Consider the following 14,858-nt stretch of genomic DNA (forward strand, 5'->3'; position numbering starts at 1 on the left):
TTAAACTAGTTGTACAACTTGTTCATCTCCATTGTTCGGAACGGGGCGGCTGAGATTAATCAGTGCAAGCCAAAGTTGCCCCGGATCTTCTTCTTCAGCGACAGCAGCCCCTTCGTTGTCTCTGCTAACCCTAAACGACCAAACCTGAATGATGTCACCTGCGTCGAAGAACTTTCTTTCGATTAGCTTCCCCGTCTTCTCATCATATTCATCCTTATTCCTCTTCATCAGTTTAGCCCAATACGTTCTCAAGTTAAGATTACGGGTTTTGTTCATATTCCACCTTTTGAGAATCATATTCGACACATAACCGCACGGTTCCAAAACTTTAACTTTTAATTCTCCCCCCTCGTCGTATAACAAATCTGCGTCGTCCTTGGTAAGAAAGGTAGGTTCTTGTATTTGATTCACAGGAATTGATAAACGATCATGATCTTGATTTACATCTGTTGGGTACAAGTATTTCTGTATCACCAACTTCACGTTTCGGCCTCCAAGTGCTGTGATTTGTGCTTCCAACTCGGGACGAAGCGGTTCGGGATTTAACTCTTTTGTTGATCTCCTCGTTTTCTGTTTGACTTGAGTAGTAGTACTGTTTTTTCTCTTTCTCTTTTTCGGTTTCAGTAATTCAGTACACTCATATACAATTTCATCATCAGCATTGATATTTTGACGATGATATACAGAAAGCGGGAGAATGTTCAACGCCGGAGAAAGATTCAGATTTAGATTAAAGGGCTTTGGTGAATGTTCAGTGTTGATATTTTGTTGATCGGGATGATGATCGTCATGTTCAGGAAGCGGAACGAGGTTCAAATCGAACGATCGATGCCTTGCTTTGTGCTCAGCATCTGTGCTAATCAGTTGTAACGAGCATGAATGTACAGCAACTTCTGTTTGGTTTGGCGCCATGATTCGCAGTCGATAGAAATAAAATGAAGAAGTAAAATGCATTGGTATATATAGGGAAAAGCGTAGTATAATCTGATTCCTAATTCAGTAGAGATCAGCACTGTAATCTGATTCCTACTCTCTCTTGGATAAGGACAACCTTCACATTTTATTCTACCCAAATATTTTAAAATACTAGATTTTGGGTTGACTATTTCTTGTTCTTAAGATGTAATGTTGACTTAAAAGGTTTTACAAAATTAGAAAGGAACAAAAAAATTTATAAATATTCGTAGTATAATTTTAGTATTAGCTTACTTTCATATGTATGCTTTCAATATACTATTAATTTCAATTAGTAAATTATTGGTGTTAATTGGTTATTATTTTATTATACTTTTAGTTCATACTATAATATAGGAAAAAGGTCATATATACCCTTAATGTTTGGAAAAGTGCATAAACACCATTAACGTTTTTCAAAATGATCCTTTACCCTCACTGTCAACCACGTTAATCTAAAATGTGGATGTTACTGATAGCCTAATTAATTGATCTTTAGGCCAAACATGAGTGGCTTATTTGACCATTTTCCCTTCAAATTACAAAGAAAGTGAAATGAAATAATCAAAGAAAAAACAAAATTAATTACAAATAATCCATAACTTGGATTCAAGGGAACAATTGCCTACTCTACCTTCTTAGTTCTGTCTATGATCCAAAATATAACAATTTTCAAATTACGTCAAAATATGATATATTTATCAGTAAATGGTATAATACTTATAAGCCAGATTACAATAATTTTTATTTGTAAAAGACGAGTAGAATAGAAAAGTAATGTATTTATTTCATATAAATTAGATATAAATAGATAAGAGGGTAATTGTAAAATATATGATAAATTTTAGCATATTTCGTAATTTTATTACGAACTTTTAACTTTTACATAAACTATAAATTGTTAGAATTCAAAACACCAAATAATTTTCAGATAAAAATACTAATGTAAAGGCTATAATAATATATATGTTGACGTCAATATCACCATATTAATCATTAAAGAAGTGCTCAGTTTTTCGAATGATCAAAAAGCGTTAGTTCGTATTTTAAATAGCTAAAGTTGAAAAGTTCATAATTTATTTTTCAATTAATCCTAGATAAACAATATAAACATGTGCATGTAGATGCAATTTCGGTAGCATTGTTTTATTTAGTTTTGAAAATGTAACTATATTTACAAGTTAGAGTATGGCCAATACAATGCTATTCTTTATACTAGATTAATTAGCATCAAAAATAGCAAAATGTTATATTTAGCATAACATTCTAATTTTATCTCTAAAGTAAAATATAAAACAAAAGTATTATGATTAATTATTACAGTAATTATCTAATTTTATTTATTCATTATTTGATAAAAAATAAGTGTATGTTTTAGAATTCTTCAATTATTTTTTTTTCTTTTATATAATAATGGACACTCTATTAAATAAATTATTAGGAGAAGAATGTACTCTGATTACTTTCATGAAGAAGATATTTGTTTTATCTTTAGTTTTGAATTAAAGTAAAGGGAAAAGAATCAAGTACGCCCTTCTTGTTTAGTCCAAAGATCAATTAGGCCCTTAACATAGCATTTGTTGAACCCACATAAAGCCACATATGCTATTTCTGAACCCACATAAACCCACATAAACCCACATATATTTTTAAAAAATATATGCTAATAGTGTTTATGCATTTTTCAAGACATTGAGAGGACATGCACATAATCTACAATTATCTACAAGTTTCATAATTCTTGAATAATATTAAATTTAAGCTACATACAAGCTAAAGAAGTTTAAGAGGATATAGCAAAAATAAGTGAAACAATTAAAGATGCAGCTTCAATGGATGAAAACAATTTGCTTGAAGGGTTGTGTAGTATCTATTTCACTATACATCTATGGCCAAAATCAAATGGTAAACAAGCCCTTCTCTTTTAAACTTTCAATGGTATCCTTCAGACTCAACTCCAATGGAATGAAGTCAATACCTAAAGTTTTCGCTTTATCCTTCGACACCTTATACGCAGATCCAATCTCGGTGCCACTCCTGCCATGCATGAGCGGAAATGAGATGTTTACACTTGAGCAACCTAAATGGCTCTCATACTTTTCTCTTCGAGACTGAGCTTCATAACGAACTTCCACAACTTATTCCCGTAAGACACATATTTTAAGATTGATACCAATTATTGATCATACAATTTATTGGCATGGCTCTAGAAATCGTTATTTGGACACAAGCATTATTCAATGCATTCCACAATATCGACTTACTTTTGTGGGAGCTGCAAGGTAGGATAAAGTTGATGCACAATCTTCAGAATCTCAGAATAGTGTACATCACTTTCAATTAAACAGTATCTTCCAGCTGCTGAAGAAATCTCCAAGGCTTGAATATGTGCATAAGCGACATCTCTTACATCAACAGATCTGTAATAATCATCAAGATACTCTTCGGCTCCTGCAATAAAAGCCTTATAAATTCAAAACATTATCTCCAAGGCTTGAATATACGCACAAGCGACATCTTGGTTTAATGAAATTTAAATACTCAAATTTGTATGATGCCTGTCTCTCTAAGTAGCTGAGAAGCAATACCATTTATGAGTTTTAAAATCATTTTCACAGAACCATTAAGAGTTGGCTGTAAAAGAGGACCAATGACAAACACTGGATGAATTGTAATCAATTCTATTTGGTTTTCTTTCGCAAATTTCCAAGCAGCCTGCTCTGCTAATGTCTTTGAAAGTGTTGTAACATTGATACCGATTCTTGAATCTTTGGTACCAATTGCCGTGACCGGTTCGTGACCGGATTGGTATGCGCAGTGGAATCGAAACCATTGGTAGGTATTTAATTATGGATTTGATCAACAAACAATAATATAAAAAAATAATAAATAACACAAGAGATTTACGTGGTTCTGCTTTAAAGCGTACATCCACGGGCGAAAGATTCGAGCCATCCACTAATCATCAAAAGGAGTACAAAATTGGTGGAGAATCACCAAATAGAGAACATCTCTAGTAAATATGCCCTTAGAAGAAAACCCACAAAGTGTTTCTCTCTCTACAAGAAGTACCCAAAAGGGTAAGAATTAACTTATATTCCTCACATCACACACACCCCCTTTTCCCCTTATTCACATCAATGTCTACATTGTGTGTTCGGTTTTTGGTGTCTTCTAAAAGGTGAATAAGGTAGTGTATATATAGTGAATAAATAGTCTATATGGCATTAGGAATATTAATCCTAATTGGATTTCTACTTCCTAGTTAGCCAATGATAACAAAGTTATCCTTCTCCCAAACACTTCATTAATAGAGTCCTAATACAAATAGAAATTAGAATTCTAGGCATATTCCAACAATCTCCACCTTGACTTGAATTCTCCAATAAACTGTGATTACTATTGTGCTCCACCTTCTCCATTTAAGTCCAAACTGAACTTATTCCAAAAGAGGTTCTTTGAGGAGGACCATACAAGCTTCAAGAACGTCTTGAACTTGCTGAAACCAAAATGACTTGAAGATTTACTATCTTCGGGTGTATCAATCAAAATTTCACGAAGCTTCGAATTTTGTTGGTCTTAAAACTGATACCAGAAACAAACGTCATTAGTAGCCTATAATGATTAAATTAAAAAACAAATGTTGAGGTCGTAGCATATCCCTTAATCTTCATAAGTCGACCAACCCAATGAGCATACATCACAAGTGCAACATCCAATCTCACTTCATCGCCAAATAACCCATAAAACTCGTAGTTTATATATTGAGATACCAGACATGTGCATATAGAAATCATGTTGAACATACATTATTGTTCTAACTGCCTCATTATGCATCTTGTCCTTGACTGAACCAAAATCCTAAAATTCTGCATGTATTGACCGTTACCCATAACTACACTCCACTATCAACTCAGTTGTAGACGGAAAACCAATCGAAATTGGCACATATGTGATATGAACAACCTGAATCTGCATAAATTTTGGATAAAAAAATATTCTGCCTATCTCCAAACAAATTGGCTTATGAGCAATTCAATAGTGACGCCGTTTCAAATTACAAACGTTGTAATCCATCTTGTGTCTAAGATTGCTACTTAATCAAAACAAAATCTCTTTTGCAATATCATAATTTTATCAAAAATCTGATTATGCCCAAACGAACTCTTCATTCAACAAACTCTTAAAAGCAATTTTTATATTACCAATAGAATTTTATGAGAGTATAAAGAGATTACCCCAATCATTCATCTTACAAAGGCTCTATAAAATCCTCAAATAGTTGTGTGTTTAGAAAAGTCATACCTTTTTTTTTGTAGTTTAAAGTAGCATATTGATCTCCATCACAAAAATCTCCTTAAGAATTTTATTACCCAAGTCTGTCTTCAATTGACGACTTTCGGCACTTCCAAATTTGGCGGCTTCTCTATCTCCAAATAATCTTCTTTGTGTCAAGTAATTTCGCCCAGCAAAATCCTCCAAATAATACTTTGCCATAATAATCATAATCCAAAATTAATCTGAAAACCAAATTGGCTCTGATACCAATTGTTGTAACATTGATATCGATTCTTGAATCTTTTGTACCAATTGCCGTGACCGGTTCGTGACCGGATTGGTATGCGCAGCGGAATCGAAACCATTGGTAGGTATTTAATTATGGATTTGATCAACAAACAATAATATAACAAAATAATAAATAACACAAGAGATTTACGTGGTTCTGCTTTAAAGCGTACATCCACGGGCGAAAGATTCGAGCCATCCACTAATCATCAAAAGGAGTACAAAATTGGTGGAGAATCACCAAATAGAGAACATCTCTAGTAAATATGCCCTTAGAAGAAAACCCACAAAGTATTTCTCTCTTTACAAGAAGCACCCAAAAGGGTAAGAATTAACTTATATTCCTCACATCACACACACCCCCCTTTTCCCCTTATTCACATCAATGTCTACATTGTGTGTTCGGTTTTGGTGTCTTCTAAAAGGTGAATAAGGTAGTGTATATATAGTGAATAAATAGTCTATATGGCATTAGGAATATTAATCCTAATTGGATTTCTACTTCCTAGTTAGCCAATGATAAAAAGTTATCCTTCTCTCAAACACTTCATTAATAGAGTCCTAATACAAATAGGAATTAGAATTCTAGGCATATTCCAACAGAAAGTGCATACCAAAGCTGGAGAAATTAAATTAAGGAAATTATTTTGTAGCAAAAAATAAGATATTCAAGAACCTTTTAACAAACAAAAATAAAAAGAATGATAAGAAATGAGAATAAAACATTTGATTTCATTCAATTATTAAGAAACCGGATTGTCAAAATGATAACCTTAGAAGGTGTAAGAAGATTTATTGTTAGAGAAATGGATTCACAGTGACACTCAATGAAGTTGAAGTACATTGTTAAATAGGAATCATAAAAGGAGAATAGCAGCCATAGCATCGCATCTATTACATTTTCATTATCTTTACTAAGATATATTCATATTAAAATAACAATGTAGAAGACCAATGCAGCACAAAGAAATGACAAACCTTATGTTCCCTACACACATCTGGGTCGGAAAACCATGTTTCGTCGACTATAACATCTGGGCCAAGAGGTTTTCCATTCAACAGAATAGATGCGAAAGAAGATGTTATAATTACTTTCTTTATAGAGGGCACTTTTGCACACGATCTAAGTACATTAAGCGTCCCCTTCAATGCTGGATCAATTAGCTCTGTCTGTAAATGGAAATATTTTGATATGAACAGTTATTTAGCAACATTAACTTGCCAACAAATAATCAATAGTTAACTTATTTAGGGATAAACCTGTGGTTCAGCGACTGAAAAAAGTACAGGAGAAGCTGTATGGAAAACACCTTCACACCCATGAACTGCAGCATCGAATGATCCTTGTTCTAATAAATCAGCTTTGAACAAATGAAGTCTTTCCTTGGCTCCATCAAGTGCAAGCAAATGTGCATTTTTCTTTGGATCATCTGGGTACAAATTAATTAAGCAAAAGCTAAAATAAAAATTCAATGCCAACACTATAACAGGACACCTAAACACGGACACGGACATGGAAAAACGGTGTTCGTTTTAAGGTTTTTACTTTTTTATGTTAAAAGTGAAACTTTGTGTCCGAAGCGTCAAGTTTCTAACACATCTCCGAAACCGAAAACATTGATTGAATGAAGTGTTCGTACCACCTAAAATGCTATAGTAAAATCATAAGTAACACAGAAAAGGGCAAAACCCAGTTCTACAATGATAATTAGTGAGTTTAGTAAAATTTATAAACTGCTGAACCTGTTTATTTGGAGCTTTGAAGTCGGGCTTAGCTGATACTAATTGAGAACAAAACATTTGTATAACAATAAAATTATGGAAAAATCAACAATTAATCCCACATCAAGAATTTTAACTTGAAGCAGCAATCAGAAAGAAAAAAAACATGACATAAACTACAAAAGCATAAAGAAATTGAAGAAGATGAAAGGAAAAAACTTACTTAAAAAATCACGAACAGTGGTGTTGACAGTGTAGCTACTGTGCAACAAATATTTGATAAGCCAAGAAGCTATGTAACCTGATCCTCCTGTTACACACACCAGCTTTCCTTCTCCACTCATTTGATTTTGTTGGATTACTTTTAAAATGTAGAATTTTTGACGATCATCCTATACAATATTAAAATTAGTGTGACTTAATTAAAATTACATAAAAAAAGTCAACTCAACCATTTAAGGTTCTTTATTTGGAAGACAATTAATGATTTTTGACGGAAGGTATGAATAAGGTCTTCATCTTTCGATAAAAGAATATTTATACCCTTAAATTTTAACTCGGTTTAACCCAACCTCAAAACTTATAAATTGGTGTAAATAAACCCTTATCCACAGAAGAATAAATGGAGTTAGTCCAAAGGGCTGATTTGACTGATTTTATAAGTTTATGTGTCGGGTTGCAAAATTTAAGAATATAAATTTTTTTTATAGAAATTTAAAAGCATTTGTGGACTTTTTATTTAAGTGCGTATTTGCATTTTTTATAAATTTAATTAAAAGTTAAAATTATTTCAAATATAATGAGTAACTTTTACTGTTAAAATAAAATAAGGAAATAGTTGTTTTGAATATAATTAGTTATGAATTATTTCAAGAAATAATCTTAGTAGCTAGTATTTTTAAGTCGAATTTGATTGGCTGTTTGGACCGGCTTACTTGAAAATTGACTACCAAATTTTAAATATAAAAATAAATTTAATAGTAAAAATTTCATTGAAGTTCTAATTTAATTTATTTCAAATATAAGAGGTAATTTAATTTTAAAGTGAAAAAACAATATATTTTGTAAACCAATAAAAATTAAAAAAGTAATGAACTCTAGAATTATATTGAAGTAGTAATTTAAATGAATATTATTATCTTTGACATGTAAATACTTATTATTTAAATGATTCAGAAGTACATAGTTAAAGATGAAATTTAAATTTAAATGTAGAATTAAAAAGTTAATTTTATCATATTTTTTGATTAAATTGGTAATACCAATATTTAACGTTATTTTTTGTTTATTTTATTTTAGAATTTAATATCTAATTAGACTTTACAAATAATCGGTTTTCAATTAATTTAGTCCAACTAATCTTCCTAGTGATACTAAAACATAGTTAGCAATTAGAATCTTATTTTTAAAAAATTTATTATTCATTATATTTAAAATTATTACCTCCATTATATTTCAACAATCAAATAATTTATTACTCATTCTATTTAAAATAATTTTAATTTTATATTCATAAAAAGTGCAAATATGCTCTCTAATAGAAGGTGTAAAGTTTCATAAAAGAGTAATTTATTTTTAAATTTTAACTTGGTGCAATCAACTCCTAAACTTTTAAAATCGGTGCAAACCAGCCCTTCAAACAAACACCACTAATTTCTATTAGTAAAAGGGTTTATTTGCACCAATTTTATAAATTTTAAGCTGAATTGAATAGAGTTAGAGTTTAAGATATAAATATGTATTTTTAAAAGTTAAAGAGTTTATTTGTATATTTTTTCATAACATTGTTAACCTTCTCAAATTTCCAACAACTAATCCACAACTAAAAATACTTTTCTTAATCTAGAAAAACACTGTTTTTTCTCAATTATTTTTTGAACATGTTATTTTTTTCATATGAAGCATATTTTCTTTTTTATATTAAATTGACATTTTTTTAAATAAATGATTGTTTTAAAGCTATATCACAAAAAATAGAAGGTAAAAATTCTTAAATTATCATTTCTTTTAGAGGCAAGATTGCCTTTGTTCCTTAATGAATAATATTTACAAGCTCATTAACCGGAAAAGGAATACTTCCATCAAATATGTGATCTTTGTCAAAGAAGACATCCCATTTAGCAAGATAATGTGCAACGTGGTTACAAAATCTACTAACATGCTGAAAAAGAACAACACACTCATTCTGACTCGGTCAACAATCTTCATTGACAAGTTAAATTTGATCAATAACACGTTTGTTTTCTTAATCCGACCAACCATATTTCCAACAGTTCTTCAATTGTTCCAATGGGTTCCAATTTCTCTTATCTGTTCTAATCAAGCACTCTTTTATTTTGCATGTTAAATTTCTGGTTCTAAAAGTTTGAATCGATAAATTTTGTAAAGAAATACTTAAAATTTAAGGTAATTTCAGTCGATTCAAAGGTTTTTTTAGTTATTTTTTGTTTATATTTCCTTTAATGTACTGGATCTAGCATTTTTTCAGTCTTTTGGTGTTTTTGGATGAAGATATGGTATTTCTTAACGAAAAGACTCGATTTATTTGAGGTATAGCCGTGTCTAATCTGCTTTAGTTCTTTTAGCTTGTTGAATCTGGTTTTATTTTGGGTATTTGAACATATTTGCTTTGATTGCTTATCAAGTTCCTGTCTGTTTTTTTACCTTTCATGAACAATAACTCGAAGATTATGTGGAAAATACTTCGGTGGAGCTTTGTTTGATCATTTAAAAGGTCATATATCTCTTGTTTCATTTTGTGTGGTTCTTGAAGTTTATTGTGAATTTGTTATTCATACTGTTCTTCGTACTTATTGCATGTCTGATGATCTCGAAGGTTATTTGGAAAATACTTTGGTGGAAGCTTAGTTTGATCATTTAAAAGGTAATATGCTTGTTGTTTCATTGTTTTTGTTGTTCTGGAAGTTTATTGTGATTTGTGAATTTGTGATTCAAACTGTTATTGGTGCTTGTTTCATGTCTGATGATCCTTTATGTTATGGATTGTATTTTATAGATGGAGTCTGTAAATGTTATAGCTACCCGACTTGAGCCTGGAATTGGCCAAGAACCAGCTGGTGTGGACGCTATAACTAGCCCTAGCCCTAGTCCTATTCATGTGGTGGAAGATACACCTGACTTTGCTGTTGCTGGATAAACTGAAACTGTAGAAGCAAATTCAAAAAAAAGAGTATGTGCAAAGATCAATAGTGTGGGATCATTTTGAATCCATCAAAGATGGAAAAGGTGTGATTATGCAAGCAAAATGCAAATATTGTGCTCGTATATATAACTGCAATGCTAAAAAGAATGGCATATCTACTTTGAGGACTCACATGATCAAATGCACTAAACACCCTCACTGTATTAAAACCAAGCAAGCTCTTCTTTCTTTCCAACCCGTGTCAAATGTTGGTCTTGTTGGTGGTTCTGATATGTTTAATCTTACTGCTTGGAAATTTGATCAGGATATAGTTACGCGGGCTGTTGAATATATGATAGTAGTTGATGAATTGCCTTTTACATTTGTTGAGAAGGAGGGGTTTAGGAAGTTAATGAGTGTTACTTGTCCGATGTTTAATATTCCTTCTAGATTCACTGTGAACAAAGATTGTTATAGTATGTTTGTTGAAGAGAAGATGAAATTGAAAAAGATTTTCAAAAGTAGTTGTCACGACCCAAATCCGAGGGTCCCGACCGGCGCTAAGGAATGGGAGTGGTTGCTCCAAAACCCGTAGCAAGCCTAAAAACCTTTATAAATTTTTCGCGTTTTAAAACATAAAAAGGTTTGCAACCTCGTTGCGGAAACACTTTAACACTTTTATTAAAAACGCGATCGCAATTCAAGATCATATATCACATATGATCTGTTTTCAGAAAATATCGTTAAAACCTTTCTCTCGTTTAACGTAAACACATTTCTGAAAACTGGGTCTTAAGACCCTGATTGTATTTCAAGAAATCAGAGCGCAAACATCAATCTCAGTTGACGCACCTGCTCTGTTTTCAATACAATCCTAAAATGCTAAATCATGAAACCATTGTATCTCTCAAACAACTGGTCCAAGCATTTTAGAAAACACGCAGCTTTTCAAAAATTATATCTTATATACAGTAGTTCAATCAGAGTTTATCAAAATAGTTTAAACTACTGTAAACAGAAAGACAGACTTCCCGTACCCAACTACTTGCAGCTCTAGAGGTATGGCTGACATTGACTTTCGGAATTATTGTGGAAGTCAGACCTCGTACTTGATTACCTGAAAGGTAAACATTGGGGAGGATCATAAATATAAATATTTCTGAGTGAGTCTACAATTTACAATTGAATATTCAAATCGCAAATACATAAAACATTTGTGTATGTAAAATATTACCAATTAGTCGATCCAGATGAAACCCTACAAGACAGACTATTGTATGGGTCTCAACCTACACAATATAGGCCTTAGACCGTGAACTGAATCACTGCCGTCTAAGCCGGGTGTCTGGACCGTAACCGTAAAACTGCCATCACAGTACTGCCTGTGACCGTAACCGTTACTGCCATCTCAGACTGTTAAGTCAGGGTCGCTAGCACTTCCAACGTCCAATGACATTAACTGACCTCTATGTCAGACACAGGCTCGTATCGAGAAACACTACTGGTGATCACACAGTCCTATTGACAACCAATAGGAAGCTTGTTCCAATGGATCTTTCATGGTTAAGTTATACTAGTGCGATTTGTTATTTAAAAACAGTTTAAATATAAATATTCAAAAGTAAAAACCACAAAGTAAAACTCACAGTACTGTCGTCCCCATTTTTAAAAACGTAGGCTCCAAGCAAACTTGTCAGTCAAACACGTTGGTGTTTGGCTCACTAGATCGACCACTCGTCGGATCTAATTAAAATTCAAATGTCAAAACACATCAGACATTGAATTTCTAACTCTAGTCTTATCGTATAAACGATAAACTCCATAAACAAACTCTGACACTATAAATATCGCATATAAACTGATCTCAATATTGAACTTCTCGTTCAATATATAATACCACTCTTGGTATGGACTTATAGTCCTTTTAATATTAATCACTTTGATTAATGTAAAGCCTAGTTAAAACGTCGTATCGTTTTAACGTATAGACTTATATCATTTTAGAATGTTCACCTTTAAACATTTATTGACTGACGGTAAACACACCGTCCTACTAGGCGAAATCCCCTCAGATTCACCGCCTGAAAAGACCCCTTCGGAGTTGGACTACGCGTCCGTGTAGGGCCTGTGCACGTTCGTGCACTGCCTGTGCACGTTCGTGCACAACCCTTGGCCAATGCACGTTCGTGCACAACCCTTGGCCAATGCACGTTCGTGTACACCGTCAGGCCACCCTCGGAACTTCGTTCCCGGGCCGATTTCCGACGTGCTTCCTACGTTTATAATATTTTAATTTATTTTCTATTTAATCGATTACTAATTATCGAGTATTATCTCGCACTACCGGACTACCGAAAAAATCGAAGTCGGAATCGCGAAATCGGATCGCGCCGCGCCCACCATCTCACCTCTGCTTGCTAAGCCTAGCAAGCATGTCCCTCCTTCCCTGCGCAAGGAAGTGAGGCTGCCCCTCTTCTCTATTTATAGAGAAATGATTTGGCTAAAGTATCATTAGGTACTAGCTCAATTATGCACTTTAACTCTGATTTTAATTAGTCGTCCGTAGTCCAAACGGAGACTAATTCTAAATTCCGTCAAACTTTACCCAAAAATCCAATAAAATATAAAACGAATAAAAATATAATTTTTATTCACATCCAACTTATATTTTATTTTAAATAAATCTCCAAAGATTTATTAGGTCTAAATCAGTCCCACTTAAATAAATTTACTACGTCCAAATTTAATGAAAATTGAACCGTAGCTTCTTCAAATTATTTCGCGAATAATGACACCAAAATTATTCGCTCGGGACTTATATATGATTTTATATTTAATTTAGACCAACTAATAACATTTAATTAGTTTATAACTGAAACTAATTAAAGTTAAAAGTTCAGGGATCAAAATGGACATTTTTCCAACTTAGCGCCCACTTCTCCACCGCCTCATTCTTTTTATTTTCTTTTTCTTTTATTTTTTAATATATATATATATATTCATCCATAACTCGTCGAACTTTCCGAGTTCCGACATTTTAATTTCGGGGTTTTGTCCGAAATCTTAAACTCTCCATTTAGAGATGTATATTGATATTTTAATTATCAATATATCAATTTATACGACGCTAAAGAGTATTTTCAAATTTATTATTCCTGTTCACACTCATTTATTAAAATTTAAATTTTCGATTTAAATTTTAAACTCATATTATTACGATAGTCTTTTACGGATTCATATAAATTAAATTTACATTTAAATTTAATTTACGTATTCCGAATCTATTAAATCACTTCCCGTGATTCTTTCCAAATATTTTTCTTAATATTCGAACCCACGAAATATTATTTTTAATATTTTGACTACTCCAATTTGACCTCGTGGCATATTCTAATTACTTAAAATTACGGGGTATTACAGTAGTACACAAAGAGTTAGTCTGACTAGTGATTCACGGACTTCTAATCAAAGATTTAACTATATGTTCATCATTTCCCATTACATTGATCATGATTGGAAACTTAATAAAAAGATCATTTCTTTTGTCCCTTGTTCTAATCATAAGGGTGACTTTTTGTATAAGAAAATGGAAACTTGTTTGCAAAAGTGGGGGGTTAAAGCATATTTTCTATAACTCTTGATAATGCTGAAAATAACACACATGCAATGCCTTTTTTTATGAAAAAAATGGTGAGCTGGGGTACTACACCTGAAAGATGCAAGTATGCACACATGAGATGTATAACTCACATTGTCAATCTTGTTGTTTCTAATGGAATTAATGAGTCTAGTTCTTCATTTGAAAAGGCTAAGATGGTAGTTAGATACATTAAGAATTCTACACTTAGGTTGAGTAAATTTAAAGAATGCCAACTGTCAACTGAAACTGTTTGTAAGCGTTCCTTGTGTCTTGATGTGCCAACTAGATGGAATTCAACATATCTTATATTGAGTACTGCTTTACTATATCAGAAAGTGTTTGAAGAGTATGAGGATGTGGAGTCCAGTTCTAAAAAGACTTAGGTGATTATGTGCCTAGTTTTAGTGATTGGGAAAATGTTAGGGAGTACCAGTCTTAGCCACCATGTGGCTACGCCCCTGAGTATACCCTTAAGTAAATGAATGATTCTAAAAAAGGAAAATTCTTGTTCACTTGTTTGCTGCATGAATTGAGTGAGTTGTTTAATGATTATGATGTGCAATACAAGAAAGAATTATTTGCTGCTGGCCAGAGTAGCACTCCTTTTGAAACTCCAGGCCAGTTTTCTCAAGCTACTTCTGTGTTGAAAAAAAGATTCATGCTGCAATTGATGGAGACTGGTTGTGTGGGTGGAAGCCAAAAAACTAAATTAGATATATACTTAAATGAGGCAGTAGTTCCTAATGATATAAAATTTGATATTCTGAGTTGGTGGAAGTTCAATTCTCAGAGGTTCCCAGTCCTATCTAGAATGGCTAGAGATATACTTGCAGT

At 32.4% G+C, this 14,858-nt stretch overlaps 2 protein-coding genes across 2 annotated transcripts; one reads left to right on the plus strand and one right to left on the minus strand.

Moving 5' to 3' along the window:
• Positions 1–2,673: 2,673 nt before the first annotated feature.
• Positions 2,674–7,753, minus strand: LOC126659732 (phenylacetaldehyde reductase-like). The gene is made up of 7 exons (XM_050353063.2): positions 7,466–7,753; positions 6,781–6,950; positions 6,499–6,690; positions 6,123–6,139; positions 3,543–3,688; positions 3,219–3,405; positions 2,674–2,991 (listed from the first exon to the last, which is right to left on the minus strand). Exons 1-7 carry the CDS (start codon positions 7,584–7,586, stop codon positions 2,853–2,855), a joined length of 972 nt encoding a protein of 323 aa, XP_050209020.1. The 5' UTR covers positions 7,587–7,753; the 3' UTR covers positions 2,674–2,852.
• Positions 7,754–10,496: 2,743 nt separating this feature from the next.
• On the plus strand, positions 10,497–12,506 carry LOC126661578 (uncharacterized). The gene is made up of 2 exons (XM_050355432.1): positions 10,497–10,905; positions 12,442–12,506. Exons 1-2 carry the CDS (start codon positions 10,497–10,499, stop codon positions 12,504–12,506), a joined length of 474 nt encoding a protein of 157 aa, XP_050211389.1.
• Positions 12,507–14,858: the final 2,352 nt, after the last annotated feature.

Source organism: Mercurialis annua, linkage group LG8 (genome assembly GCF_937616625.2).
Source record: "Mercurialis annua linkage group LG8, ddMerAnnu1.2, whole genome shotgun sequence".
NCBI classification, from domain to species: Eukaryota; Viridiplantae; Streptophyta; class Magnoliopsida; order Malpighiales; family Euphorbiaceae; genus Mercurialis; species Mercurialis annua.